Below are 15134 nucleotides of genomic sequence, written 5' to 3'. Positions count from 1 at the left end.
GAAATGGTACAAATACCTACAACTTGAAGCAACATTTACGAAATCAAAAAAGAAGAAATTAAAGATCACAGTCATTAAAGAAAGGGAAACATAAAACTTAAAAGGAGAATAAGATAAACAAGCAAGCAAGCAGACAAACATCCATCAATACATCCATCAACGTTCTTCCTGGACAGAAGACAGAGACACACAGACATTGACTGACTGACACACAGGCATTGACTGACTGACACACAGGCATTGACTGACAGACAGACAGGCATTGACTGACAGACACACAGGCATTGACTGACAGACAGACACACAGGCATTGACTGACAGACAGACAGATGACAGACACAAGTAAGTCTTTACAATGAAGCTGTCAATTATCTGACTACTGGTCCCTTAAACTGGTGCAACCAGTATTGGTATTTTCATAATCTAAAAACAGTGGAAATGTAAGCAGAGTCAGCAGTTTTAGCTACGCCAAGTGAAGTTATTCTTGTATGACATGATCATTTTTGGATTTTAGTTCGTTGAGCATGACTTATATACAATCAAGGCTTCAAAAGCTAATTTTGCTGACAAATCGCAGGACAGGGCAATCACACCTCATCTCCCCCCCCCCCCCCCCCCCCCCCCCCCCCTCTTTAAGACTGCCAAAATCTGAGGAAATTAGGTTTTAATAGAGAAGGGGGTTTAAAAGCGCTTTGAACTTCGGATAAGGCGCTATATAAATAAAGAGAATAATAAAAAAAAAAATAAAAATGGGGTTACATTTAGAGACATGGGCAGACAACCTCACAAAGCAGGGTACTATAAAAGGGGCTTCTACTGTACAACAATGTTGCTCAGCAAATTCATTCTCTCCTACAAACTCCTTGACTGCTAGAATACATAATATATCAGGTACATAGTTAGTTTGTTGTCAGAATAATGTAATTCTTTGTCAAGGGAAACAACTGCTGTATATTGTTTTTTTGAACACAGCAAGATAATTGCCTCCCCTGGAGACCACCGTCTAACTGTGATACTTGTTAAGTTTTGTTTTTACTCTCTGTTGATTTATGAAGATTTCTTTCTTTCTTTCTTTATTTGGTGTTCAACGTCCTTTTCAACCACGAAGGGTTATATCGCGACGGGGAAAGGGGGAAGATGGGATAGAGCCACTTGTCAATTGTTTCTTGTTCACAAAAGCACTGATCAAAACTTTGCTCCAGGGGCTTGCAACGTAGTACAATATATTACCTTACTGGGAGAATGCAAGTTTCCAGTACAAAGGACTTAACATTTCTTACATACTGCTTGACTAAAATCTTTACAAAAATGGACTATTTTCTATACAAGAAAAATTTAACAAGGGTAAAAGGAGAAACAGAATTCGTTAGTCGCCTCTTACGACATGCTGGGGAGCATCGGGTAAATTCTTCCCCCTAACCCGCGGGGGGAATTTATGAAGATAATGTTCTTCCGACTGTTAATGGATTTGTCCAAGAACGAGCTAGACTAGAGTAACATTTTTAATTGTAAGACATTATCAGGCTGCTTACAGTACTGCTTTGTTGATATGAACTGCAAAGCTGACCTAAAAATGGACATTCTTTTTTTCAATACTGTGCTAATGATATGGACTAGCTCACATTAAAAACTGTTCATTTTTTTGTCTGGTCACACATTGAGCAGATAAAAGCACAGTGCTGGCGATACAGACTGAAGCTGTCAGGGCTGGTGTGACACGAGGGTTCAACGAAGCGGAGTTAGTCTTTCTTCATGTGCTGGTACTGCGGCTCAATGCCGATTTCCCCAAACTCCTTGATGTACTGGTTCACTCTCACCGGCAGCAGTCTGCAACACATAGGAACCGCATCAACATCACTAACACCAGTTTTGTTCAAAACAAATGTTTACAAATGTAAAAAAATTGGTTGGTTATTGTTTTTAATCGGCCTTACAGCCCATTTGGCCAAACAATAGACGATGTTTGGAAATAACTTTTGTTGGGAGAAAAAAAGAGGACAAACAAACCTGCGTGACAAACTAGGCCAATCACTAGCGAGCAGCGTGTTAGTACACGTTGTCAGCAAGCATGTGTAAGACACCCAACTCAATAATGATTGGCCTATTTTGTCACCTGGTTTCATTAGCCCTCGATTTTCCAAGGAAAGACAACCCTTTCCTGCCCATAAAAAGTTGACCGAGTTATTTCCGGAATTGGGCTATTCACTAACCTGTGCCTGTAGACACTGCCTTCCCCATGTAAGCGATTCCCTTCACCCTCTCATACCTGGCCATTTTACCACATGGACACACACCAAAATCAATAGCTGTGCAAAGAAAGAATTCTGTATTTTTATGGATTAATTTCTTCAAAAGCCCGTGTAAATGTAAAACCTGGGCAGATGGGAGAACTGTTTAACAGGAAGGGATGTGCTTTCAACCTCTTAGCTGCCAGGAAATATTTGTATCACCTGTATTTACCTGAAGTAACAACTTACAGTGTGCCCTTGATGAATAAATAAATACACCACACACACACATTGTTTGTTTGTTGCTGTGCTTCTTATTTGCTTTTTATTGATTGCTTTGTTGCCATTTTAAAGCTTAGTGACCTAAGATGTCAGCTGACGTCCTACAGGCAGCGACAGGGTTAAAGTAAAGGTGTTCTGAAAGTAAAGGGGAGAAAAGCGTGAAAGGAATGTTACCCAGTGATCCTGAGACTGAGCCAGAGTGGTCGCGGAACAAAGACGTACTCCTCGTTCCTCAGCATTCCGTCCACTGTCGCCGTGGCAACCTCCTCCGGTGTTAGCACCTTGCCAAACCTGAAACATACACACCCATCGTGATAGCTGTTTTAAAAACCTGCACGGTAGAACACACCTTTAAGTTAGAACCCCTCATTGTCTAGCTTCTTCCTTATAAGACCCTAGTTTATAAGATTTTTCTTTTGTACCAATATTAAATTTACCTTTATATAAAGACATCCTCCTTTTTCAGAGATTACTAGGGGTCTGAAAAGAAGGCGTATTATTCCTCTGTTCTGTGAAGTCACAGCCTATCGTAGGGCTGGGGTAGTACTCTTTGTAAAACTAAAAGTCGTAGGAAATTTTGTAAACGTAAATTTTTCCGTAAGTTTAAAGGAGGCATAAGGCCAGAAACAAAATTGCAACGTACAAAGCAATTGCTAGGTGTTATGTACCCCTCTTATCAGACACCTTTTCTCATACTAAATGCTTTTAAGGTCGCGTCCAGCCCGCTGCCCCCCCCCCCCCCCCCCCCCATCCCCTTAATCATGACCGTGCAATACTTTCCCAGATGTTCAGCACAAACCTCTCACGCTACACAGTGATATTCTTAGGTCTTTTAGTTCAGTGTAGAAGTTTTGAGCTATACAGTTTTTAGTGCTTAGCCTATTAGGCAAGACAACTGTGCAAAGTGGCGTGGTGGTAAGACGGGCGCAGTGGCGAGGTGGTAAGACGTCAGCCTCCTAATCGGAAGGTCATGTGTTCGAGTCCCGGTCGCTGCTGCCTGGTGGGTTAAAAGTGGAGATTTTTCTGATCTCCCAGGTCAACTTATGTGCAGACCTGCTAGTGACTTAACCCCCTTCGTGTGTACACGCAAAGCACAAGACCAAGTGCGCACGGAAAAGATCCTGTAATCAGACCTGTTTACCCTAAACCTGAGGCAAGAGTACTTTTTCAAAAAGTTAAGTGTATTTTTCAAAAAGTTGGTGTACTTTGCAAGCAAAGCCATATGGGCTAGGCAAAACGTACGCCGTGGGTGCAAACATGTTTGTGTAAGAATAGCATGTCTTGTGAACATCTTCAGAATTTAACTCCTTCCGATACAACAGGTATAAAACAATTTTATTTACCTGTCAGTTTATAACATTATAACCAGTGTCTTCCAAGCAGATTGATAATGAAAAGATGAAGTTCGTGAAATAACATCTGCGGTTGACAGTGGCAAGTTCATTTTTACAATCATCTCAGAAAACATTGCTTCAGCACGGACTACAGCCTTTTCTTCTGGCAGGATTTGCTTTGCGGGTGAACTTAATAATTCCTTGGCAGCTTTCAGCGGATTTCTTTGCAGCAACCTTGTCCATGTGAGTTTTGGAACTGCAGTGCAGTGTCGTTCGATGTCATATATTTCCCAGCATGGACAACGGAGAAATCTGATGTACAATACTTGCAGTGTGCATGACTTTTTCCCATAGTAGACTCCACAATTCCTGGCTCTTTCTTATATTTCTCCAAGAAAATCTGCTGCTTCTGCTGTTTAGACTTGGTACAGTCATCCGAAACTGGCACATTTTACCGCTTCATTTTGCCACGATTGTCCAGACGATCGCACGTGCCAACAACTGAACAAGGTTTCCACAGCTGAAGACTCGCTGTCATAGTTATCTCCCTTCGACCGAAACCGGTATCAGTTGTACCATCCCGTAATCAGCACACCAACACCGGAAAACGTATTCTAGATTTTGTCTTATGCGTATTTTGTGCGTGTGTCGCGTATTTGCGTACTGATAATAATTTGGCGTACAAAATACGCCCAAATCGTACTGGTAAACAGGTCTGCTGTAATCCATGTCAGAGTTCGGTGGGTTATAGAAACACGAAAATACCCAGCATGAGAGATGTTCAACGTGCGGGCTACCTCACCTGCCTTGACCTCTCACCAATTCATTGTAAAGCGCTTTGAGAATGTCAAGCGCTTTATAAATCTCCCATTATATTATTATTAAAGAAGCTGTTGTAACAAGGGAGGCTACTGTGCCAACCTGTTAGACTATACAGTGGACCCCCCCTTTTTAATACCCCCCAATTTAAGACTTTCCCCTTTTCTCTCCAGAATTTAGATTAATCTAGATTAAAATATGTGCAAATTGGCGCATTCTGGGAGTACGTTTCATGAATTTTACACAAACCTGACCAACTTTAAAACATATTTTGTATTGCAAGTAACCAATGATCATTCTAATTCTTTTAATTGAATTAATATCATTTGAACACACTTACTCTTTCACACACATGTAAAGAGCAACATGTGAACTACCTTACTGAACTGCGTTCAACATTACCATCGCCCACTTTGTGTTCGCCACTTAATTGCAGGCTCTTTGCAAGAGTGATTTACGAGGGCACAATCTCACTGAATGAAGGGACTGTTTTATGGAGGACATTGGTCATACTAGGCAAATTGTAGTTTAGATTTTTTTTCCTTTAAAAAAAAAAATCCTGATTTTTTGTTCTCCGAAAAGATGTTTTTTTCTTTCTGAAATGTACGTGTAGCTTTTCTGAGAAATACTTGAATCTGAGGAGAATTCCCATGCCTGCCTTTAAAGACCTTGTATTTGAGACTTTCTGATGAAAAACTCGGTAAATTATTTTCCTCCATTTTAAGACACACGAATACAGTAGAACCCCCTATTAGTACCCCCCCCCCCCCCCCCCCCCCCCCCCCCCCATCATAAGACTTCCCCCATTACGATCAGGTACTACCATGGTCGAACGCTAAATTTGTTTCATCAGAGACGTTACTTTTTCCAGATATTCATTTCATAACTTCTCTACAAAATTACCTCCATTTTAAGACTCCCTCCTTTTTAAGACCTGATTTTCTCAGATTTTTTGACGGTCTTAAAATGAGGGTTTCACTGTACCGAGCCCTAAAGTCAACTTGTACAGAGCAGCGTGCACCTTACCGGTCCTTGGGGAACATGTAGAGCCCTAAAGTCAACTTGTACAGAGCAGCGTGCACCTTACCGGTCCTTGGGGAACATGCAGAGCCCGGTGTTGACGAACATGGGGCACACCACTGTCGTCTTGACGCCCGGCTTGCCCAGCTTCCTCATCTCTTCGCCCAGCGCCTCCGTCATCCCGTACACAGCATGCTTGGACGCACTGCACAGGGTAAAGGTTACCATGGTAATCTGATGGCATCGGTTTGAGGGTAAATAAGTAAAAGAGCTTTTGATAGTGATCACAGAAAGGATGAGAAAAAGAGTTGTGCGTGTGTCTGTGTGTGTTTGTGTGTGTCTGTGTGCGTGTTTGTGTCTGTGTGTGTCTGTGTCTGTATGTGTGTTTGTGTATCTGTGTGTGTCTGTGTGTGTGTTTGTGTCTGTGTGCGTGTTTGTGTGTCTGTGTGTGTCTGTGTGCGTGTTTGTGTCTGTGTGTGTCTGTGTCTGTATGTGTGTTTGTGTATCTGTGTGTGTCTGTGTGCGTGTTTGTGTCTGTGTGTGTCTGTGTCTGTATGTGTGTCTGTGTATCTGTGTGTGTCTGTGTGTGCAGACAAAGGGGAAAAGAGGGGGGGGGGGAGGAGGGGGGAGCTAACGAGATTGAGAGATAGAAAGAGGAGAAGAAAAGTAAGAGAAAGGAGAGAAAGTAAAATCCTAAATCTGACCAAATTCTCTGAAAATAGGAAGACAGTACTTCTAACACTCCCTCTCATATGATGTGTGTCGAGGCCCTTACAAGTTACATAATTATAACTTCTTTTTGCTAAGTCAAGCGAGGTGCAATTCAAGTCAGTACGAGTGAACACTAGGCGATGTGTTTTCCCTTTTTCCATTTCTCAAGCGATAAAATACCATCAAATCTGTGAATTGTATCTACCTGTAGTCAACGAGGAAGGCGGTTCCCCCCTTTGCCGACATGGAAGCGATGTTGACAATATGGCCGCGATTCTTCTCCATCATGGCTGGCAAAAATTCTCTGGCTGTCTGCAATATACTTTGTTTCACAAAAAATACAAATACTAAACCATGAGACGTTCTGAGCTGAGATCTGAAAATAGCAAACTCACCCCCTTTGGGTGTTTTTGTTTTTTGTTTTGGTCAAGGGGAAGTGTGAACGGTAGTGTTGCAAGGCTAGTTTTACTTCTGGGAAAATTTTCAATTACATTTCATGAGGAATCTAAACTGCACATGTTGATTTTCAATCAATTTGTTTCACATGTAAAAATAAAAGTTATGTATACCATACAATACATCAAAATGCCTGGGACACTGTGCAACCAACCCCACCCCCCCCCCCCTCTCCCCCACCCACAAAACAACAACAAAGAAAACAAAAACACACACACCCAGAAGTGAGCAAGCGTGTTGACTTCAAACGTGCGACGGATGTGTTTCTCTTCCATGTCTAGCAGCGCCCCGCCGTAGAGAATGCCCGCGTTGTTGATGAGAACGTCCACCTCCCCCACATCCTGACGAACTTTCTGCGCCACAGAGTGGATTTCAGACGACTTGCTGACATCACAGGCGTATGAATACGCCTCCCCACCCAGCTCCTTCACTTGTGAGGCGGTCGCGTCGTTGTTTTCCTGAAAAGTCAACCACCGAAATTGAAACTTTGCTATGAAAATTGAAATAGGCTGGTGTGATGTCCAGTGGTACCTGCCGTGTGAGATCCCTCTGAGAAGAGGATGCTTTCCTGCGAAGGCCACCTGTTTATTGTTGTCACTCTGTCTTTTAATAAGACAAAAACATACCTGCCATGACAGGCCACCTGCAATCCAGAAGAATTATGCAAGCTGTTGCACGAACCCGGGCTCATATTCTTGAAAAGTCTGCAAAATTATGTCCGTCAAAGTCAACCTGTCGTGTAACTTACGCCCGGTATTTGTTTTTACAGCCCGGTAATGATTTATTTTCGCCTGGTATTCATGTGAGCCTGGTAGAAGGTCGGCAGCTACCAGTGTTGGTTATTTTTAGAATAGGAGATTCCCCATGCTTGCTCTTCTCTGCACACGCGTTACCGGCGTGTCAGTTTCAAAGTCAATAACAACAACCCAAACAAACTGAATGAAATAAAAACATGGGGAGAATTTTTTTATTTTGTATTATTTTTTTTAACCTCAGTTGCATGCAGGTGGCTGCTACTGTTATTTTTTTTTGCCTTCTCTCTCACTTTTATTTATTTATTTATTTTTTTTCAAGCAGGGAGCATTTTTATTCATTCGTCTTTTTCTTTTCTCAATCAAATGTTAACATGTTCAAATTAACAAACTTTATCGATAAACTAATATCATGTTAACCAAAGATTTAAAAAACTAATTCCTGTCTAAAATTAATTTTTAAAATCAATTTTGATATATATAACAACGTACTCTCTTGCACATGAAGAAAATAAACAAAAATAAACAAATGACAAAGAGTAAAAAAAAGTACAGCCATATGGCGATTTGAACTCGACTCAATCGCTTAACAGGCAAATGCGATAACCGTTCGGCCACGGAGATGACAAAATCTCGACACTGTAATGCATTAAAGAAGACGCCTGCACGCTTTCGCCACAATTAAAGCCGGTATGATCGAGCATTGGTTGAAATCTTTCGGGAACAGTATCTCGTATTTGTCCGCAGTGCTTAAATGACACCATTGTGTGTCCATGAGGGACATAAATCTACAAACAATATTTGAACAAGATTTATTCAGAATTGACGGTTTGAATAACGTATGAAAAGAGCAACATGGACAGTGTTGGTGAAGTTACCTGACAGGTAGCGACTTTAGAGGAGGGGGTTGGGTCCTCAGTCTAACTTTACAGCTCGGAGACACCCAGGTAAGTCTTTCCCGGGGTTTCATAAATTATAACACTTAGCAGACTTATCGAGCGTAAGTGGTTTAACAGGCCAGTATATGACTTATGAGTTGCAGACTTTTCGAGAATACGGGGCCAGGGCATCGGAGAAGAGTAAATTTCCCTACAGCCACAAAATCGAGTTTTGTCAAATTAGTTTTTTTAAAGGATTTACAAAATTCTTCAGTTGGAAGGGAAAAATAGGGTTAGTCGAGGAATCGGAAAATTTTATTTTTGCCCCTGGTCTTAGTTAATAACACACACACACACACGGAAACACACACACACACACACACACACACACACACACACACACACCACCCACCCACATCCCCAATAAACGCACCCACAAACACAAATACGTACGCTCACGCACAAAGTTGACATCAGGAAGTCACCTCCCCCTTCGTACCTTGTTCAAATCCCACAACACAAGCTTAGCGCGAGGAGCCGCGCGCGTGATCTCTAGCGCCAGTTCCCGGCCGATGCCGTGGCCTGCACCAGTTATGAGAACCACTTGACCATCGAGAGACTTCCTTGCCGGTGGAAAAATGACGGCAATGAAGGCCTGAAACCACAACACTGTCACGTTGAACAGGAACGAGACGACTTCCATCAACCCCATGTTTGCGTTCGACACTGACCTTTGACAGTTCAAGGACGCGGATTTTGGAGTCTCGGCAAATTACTGTCTACACAGACAACTTTTCGGTTTAGGAGAGAGAGAGAGAGAGAGAGAGAGAGAGAGAGAGAGAGAGAGAGAGAGAGAGAGAGAGAGAGAGAGAGAGAGAGAGAGAGAGAGAGAGAGAGAGACAATGACAATGACAAATTCTTTATTTACGAGGGTAATTGTAGTGTTATTTGGTTTGTGTACTATATTAAGACTATGGAGTTTTGGGTAAATAGACTTCCTGTAATGGCCACATGGTGTTCCTGTTATTGTCCTACTCGTGTGAATGCTAAAATCTAGGATAAGGGCGGAGCAAAACAAAGATGAGATCTGCAGCAAGATAGCCAACTGCTGCAAGACCGACAAATGGCCAGAGTCAGCAAGGAAAGATCAACAACTGAGAGCATACTGGACAGCTCGGCATGACCTCACCGTCCAACAGGGTTTGCTGATGTTCCAGAGTAGAGTGGTCATACCTAAAAAGCTCCAGTCAGACATCCTGCAGCGACTTCATCAAGGTCATCAAGGAATAGTCAAGTGCCGGGCTCTCGCCAAGATCAGTGTCTGGTGGCCTGGACTTTCGAAGTCAATTGAAAGCATGGTGAAAAACTGTGCAACATGTGAAAAGGGGAGAACACTTCACCCTGAACCTCTAAAACCAACACCAACACCTGACTACCCATGGCAACGTATTGGAACAGACCTGTTTGAACTGAACGGACACCAGTACCTTGCCATTGTGGACTATTTCTCAAGATGGGTCGAAATCGCTCATCTGAAGAAGACATCATCACAAGCCACAATAGAGCATATGAAATCCATCTTTGCTCGTCAAGGGATCCCTGAGTGCGTTGTTTCCGACAATGGCCCTCAGTATGACTCCAGGGAGTTCAGACTCTTCTCCCAGGAGTACGGCTTCACCCATCTGACGAGCAGTCCCTACCACCCTGAGGGGAATGGAGAAGCAGAGAGAGCTGTACAGACTGTCAAAAACCTTCTGAAGAAAGCTAAAGATCCGTACATTGCCCTGATGAACTACAGAGCGACACCGTTGGCACAAGGCTTAAGTCCGGCTGAACTATTAAACGGCAGGCAACTTAGGACTAGGATCCCAACACATCCTTCTCGGTACATACCGAAACCCCTGGATCAAACGAAGTTCCGTGAAGCTGACTATCACCAGAAAATGCAGCAGAAGGCCAACTTTGACAGACGTCATCGTGCAAGGTCCCTGTCGCCACTACCACCGGGTCAGCAAGTCTGGATCAAACACCCAAGGCCTTGTCCAGCTGAAGTGACAACACCTTCAACACCAACCCGTTCTTACCCTGTGAAGACAAGTGCCGGTACAATGACCAGACGGAACCGCCACCAGCTTCGTCGCCGTAGTCGCCAGCAACAACACCAGAGTGACGTCCCAAGGTCATCTGCCACTCCACTCTCCCTGCTACCGAGGAACGCATACCAGACCAAGAGCCACTGGACCTCACACCAGCCTTTGGAGGAGACGCTGCCCGAACAAGATCCGGACGCATTGTGAAGCCACGAGAAAGACTCGATCTTTGAAAACAGATATGCACATGGACTTCCGTGAAGTGCAAACTGTTCGATTTTGGTTTCGCGTTCGTTTTCGGTTCCGCGTTCGTTTTCGGTTCCGCGTCTATTTAGTTTTATATTCGATTCGAGTTTTATTCTAGTCAAAGCGTTTTTGTGCTGAGTTTTGTCCATTCTTAATTAGGGGAGATGTAGTGTTATTTGGTTTGTGTACTATATTAAGACTATGGAGTTTTGGGTAAATAGACTTCCTGTAATGGCCACATGGTGTTCCTGTTATTGTCCTACTCGTGTGAATGCTAAAATCTAGTTCTTATACACACACCACCATCCATCCACTCAAACCACTTGACCACCTGATTCTACAGTAATGGCACTGCAAACAGGTGCTTTTTACATCCAGCCCTCGCCCTTGGGATGTGATAGGCTAATACGTTTTAAAAATGTTGGAATATCAATTAAAGAAGTAATAAAAGTAAACGACAAACAAGCAAACGATTAACAGACTAAACAAACAAAACTATACATACAAACGAACATGACATATTATTGTCAAAGGTATAGCCTAATGAAACTGACTGTTTCAAGCAACAAACTGACTTAAAAACGTGTGAAACTTCGAGGGACGAAAAAATCCGTGAAACTGAGGAGTCAATGAAGCAATTTGCAAGTAATAGCATGTAGAGAGAGAGAGAGAGAGAGAGAGAGAGAGAGAGAGAGAGAGAGAGAGGGTGGGTGAGGGTGGGTGCACCTTATTGAGCTTTAGTATGGAGTATTTAACTGAGTATACGGGCCAAGGCTATCAGTAAATTTTAATTGGCTTATTGTCCGTCAGGTCTTAATTGCCTATATTGGACATGAATTGGTTTATACGATTCGAGTTTTACGCCCTCACGGCTTTTTGATGTTTGCGTGTTTAGGTGGTATCAGCCATCTGCACTTATGGTAGAATGACCAAGATCTTTAACGTGCCATTGTGGTGACACGAGGGTGGGAGATGGATACCGTCTCTGGGTCTGCACATAAAGTTGACCCGTGTCCGTCCCGGCCCGGATTCGAACCAGCGACCTCTCGATCACAAGTCCAGTGCTCCACCACCTGAGCTACCCGGGCCCCCTCAAGGCTATCACGTTCACAGCTCAACTTATATAGCCTGGGAAACATTAGAAATTAGAGCGGTGTATCTGATTGGCTTATCTTTTTTACATGTGCGTTACGTTCTTTGATTGGCTTATCTTTTGCTAGGGCACCATGTTGTAAAACAACTCGGTTCGAAAAGTAAAAAGCATATTTAAAACTTGTCAACAAATATTAAAATCAAAAAATAACACAGAACGTTTTATTATCACTTTCTTAGATGATCTGGATACATTGCTTTGTTTGAATCTCTACTTGCAATAAGGAAGTTTCGTTCCGCTTGCCATGGGGATTTGACCTTGACCTTTCAGCGTCCCTGCCGGAAGAATCAACTCATAGCTTCGCCATTAATGGTCAATAAACACTGCGCCTGTGGCGTGTGTTCGAGCGACTCTAGGTATGCACATCGACCAGACATGCAAGGAGTAAAGTTTCTTTATTTCCCCCAGCCCAGAAAAGATCTTGAAAAGTGTAAATGCCTAAAAAGGTGGGTGAAACTGCGGACGACCAAAGACTCGTACATTTGGCATTTGCACGGCCGGTGACGAAGCATTTTGTCGGAGCACAGGCGGAGGCCAGGGGCAGGGGCCAACAGCAGCTCACTGGGCCCGATCCGATCCCTGCAACCGCTTTATCTCTAAAGGGAACTTTTTATTAAGCATTAAAAACGGCAGGCTCCAAAGAAAAGATCACTGCCGGTGTCACGATCTGAAAACTCTGCCTGAACAATCACTCTCAATGAGGTCAACGCGCATGCGCATACAAGGGGAGATGAATCAGGTCGTGAACAGTCGAGCTGATTGCTCTCCCCTGAACAAGGCTTCTCATCCAGCCTTTTTATCAACTAACACAAGTCCGAAAACCCCGTTTACTCAGTACTTATGTGAAGTTGGTCGCGTTTAATGAACACACATGTGTTATATAAACAACAACATTGCTCTGTTATTGATTTTAGCATCCATTCTTTTGCTAAATGCACTGTTCAGTCGTCAGATCGTGTACATGATTGGGTGTTGACTCGCGCGATCGCTAATCTGCCTCTTTTGAATAAGACTATTGAATCGGTCATGGCGCATTTGTTTACTCAGAAATATGTGAATTTGGTCGCGTTTATTGAACACACTTGTGATATATTACCAACAATATTGCCCTGTTATCTATTATTTAGCATCCATTCTTTTGCTAAATGCACTATTCGAGTCGAGTCAGTCTCAGAGAGAACAATGGTTCAACACACAGAGCGTAACGGTTCAACACACAGAGAGCAATGGTTCAACTCAGAGAGAGCAATGGTTCAACTCAGAGAGAGCAATGGTTCAACTCAGAGAGAGCAATGGTTCAACACACAGAGAGCAATGGTTCAACACACAGAGAGTAATGGTTCAACTCAGAGAGAGTAATGGTTGAACACACAGAGTAATGGTTGAACACACAGAGAGTAATGGTTCAACACACAGAGAGCAATGGTTCAACACACAGAGAGGAATGGTTCAACTCACAGAGAGCAATGGTTCAACTGACTCAGAGAGAGCAATGGTTCAACTGACTCAGAGAGAGCAATGCGGGTTCAACACACAGAGAGTAATGGTTCAACTCAGAGAGAGCAAAGGTTCAACACACAGAGAGTAATGGTTTAACTCAGAGAGAGCAATGGTTCAACACACAGAGAGTAATGGTTCAACACACAGAGAGCAATGGTTCAACACACAGAGAGTAATGGTTCAACTCAGAGAGAGCAAAGGTTCAACACACAGAGAGCAATGGTTCAACACACAGAGAGTAATGGTTCAACACACAGAGAGCAATGGTTCAACTCAGAGAGAGCAAAGGTTCAACACACAGAGAGCAATGGTTCAACTCAGAGAGAGCAATATTTCAACACACAGAGAGCAATGTTTCAACACACAGAGAGCAATGTTTCAACACACAGAGAGTAATGGTTCAACACACAGAGAGTAATGGTTCAACACACAGAGAGCAATGTTTCAACACACAGAGAGCAATGTTTCAACACACAGAGAGCAATGTTTCAACACACAGAGAGTAATGGTTCAACACACAGAGAGTAATGGTTCAACACACAGAGAGTAATGGTTCAACACAGAGAGCAATATGGTTCAACTCAGAGAGAGCAATGATTCAACACACAGAGAGCAATGGTTCAACTCAGAGAGAGCAATGGTTCAACACACAGAGAGCAATGGTTCAACTCAGAGAGAGCAATGGTTCAACACACAGAGAGCAATGGTTCAACTCAGAGAGAGCAATGGTTCAACTCAGAGAGAGCAATGGTTCAACTCAGAGAGAGCAATGGTTCAACACACAGAGAGCAATGGTTCAACTCAGAGATAGCAAAGGTTCAACACACAGAACACACAGAGAGCAATGGTTCAACTCAGAGAGAGCAATGGTTCAACTCAGAGAGAGCAATGGTTCAACACACAGAGAGTAATGGTTCAACTCAGAGAGAGTAATGGTTCACCTCAGAGAGAGCAATGGTTCAACACACAGAGAGCAATGTTTCAACACACAGAGAGAGCAATGTTTCAACACACAGAGAGCAATGTTTCAACACACAGAGAGCGCAATGTTTCAACACACAGAGAGCAATGTTTCAACACACAGAGAGCAATGTTTCAACACACAGAGAGCGCAATGTTTCAACACACAGAGAGCAATGTTTCAACACACAGAGAGCAATGTTTTAACTCGCAGAGCGTAATGGTTCAACACACACACACACACACACACAACACACACTCACACACACAGTGCACACACACACACACACACACACACACACACACACATACATACATACACACACTCACATTTGCACACACACAAACAAACACAACACACTTTAGAGTTTTCTTCCTGAGCTTAATAACGAATGAATCGACAATAAAAAGAAGACCGAAAGAATGTTATGATAAAAGAAACACAAAAAGAAGGAAAGAAAATCAAAGAAACAAAGAAGAAAAAAAGACGGAAAAGAAAAAAGAAACAAGTCGCGTAAGGCGAAATTACAACATTTAGTCAAGCTGTCGAACTAACAGAATGAAACCGAACGCACTGCAGTTGTGCATGCCGATGTGGCATGCAGTCACCTACTTTTGTTGTAATTACGTTTGCTCAAGCCATTGCACGATGTAAAAAGAAGTAAACCGTGTTTTTATTGTGTCACTTTGTTGTGACCCGTTTTG

At 42.9% G+C, this 15134-nt stretch overlaps 1 protein-coding gene across 1 annotated transcript; it reads right to left on the bottom strand.

The window, feature by feature from the left end:
* Positions 1-616: 616 nt before the first annotated feature.
* Positions 617-9232, bottom strand: LOC138979378 (estradiol 17-beta-dehydrogenase 11-like). Its single transcript, XM_070352087.1, has 6 exons — positions 8980-9232; positions 7069-7308; positions 6600-6706; positions 5751-5888; positions 2685-2801; positions 617-1827 (listed from the first exon to the last, which is right to left on the bottom strand). The coding sequence occupies exons 1-6, from the start codon at positions 9190-9192 to the stop codon at positions 1740-1742; spliced, it is 903 nt and encodes a 300-aa protein (XP_070208188.1). The 5' UTR covers positions 9193-9232; the 3' UTR covers positions 617-1739.
* Between the last annotated feature and the right edge of the window lie 5902 nt (positions 9233-15134).

The sequence above is a fragment of the Littorina saxatilis genome, linkage group LG11 (genome assembly GCF_037325665.1).
Source record: "Littorina saxatilis isolate snail1 linkage group LG11, US_GU_Lsax_2.0, whole genome shotgun sequence".
Taxonomy (NCBI): Eukaryota; Metazoa; Mollusca; class Gastropoda; order Littorinimorpha; family Littorinidae; genus Littorina; species Littorina saxatilis.
The sequence above is the reverse complement of the archived record's forward strand: the minus strand, read 5'-3'. Positions and strand labels throughout refer to the sequence as shown.

What these genes read in the sequence shown, in the direction of transcription:
- LOC138979378 (XM_070352087.1), bottom strand. Translation starts at nt 9,192, where the DNA reads ATGGGGTTGATGGAAGTCGTCTCGTTCCTGTTCAACGTGACAGTGTTG. An exon ending in TGTTGTGGGATTTGAACAAG is followed by an intron (nt 7,309 to 8,979) that starts GTACGAAGGGGG and finishes TTGACTTTTCAG; the next exon opens with GAAAACAACGACGCGACCGC. An exon ending in ACACGCTTGCTCACTTCTGG is followed by an intron (nt 6,707 to 7,068) that starts GTGTGTGTGTTT and finishes AGTATATTGCAG; the next exon opens with ACAGCCAGAGAATTTTTGCC.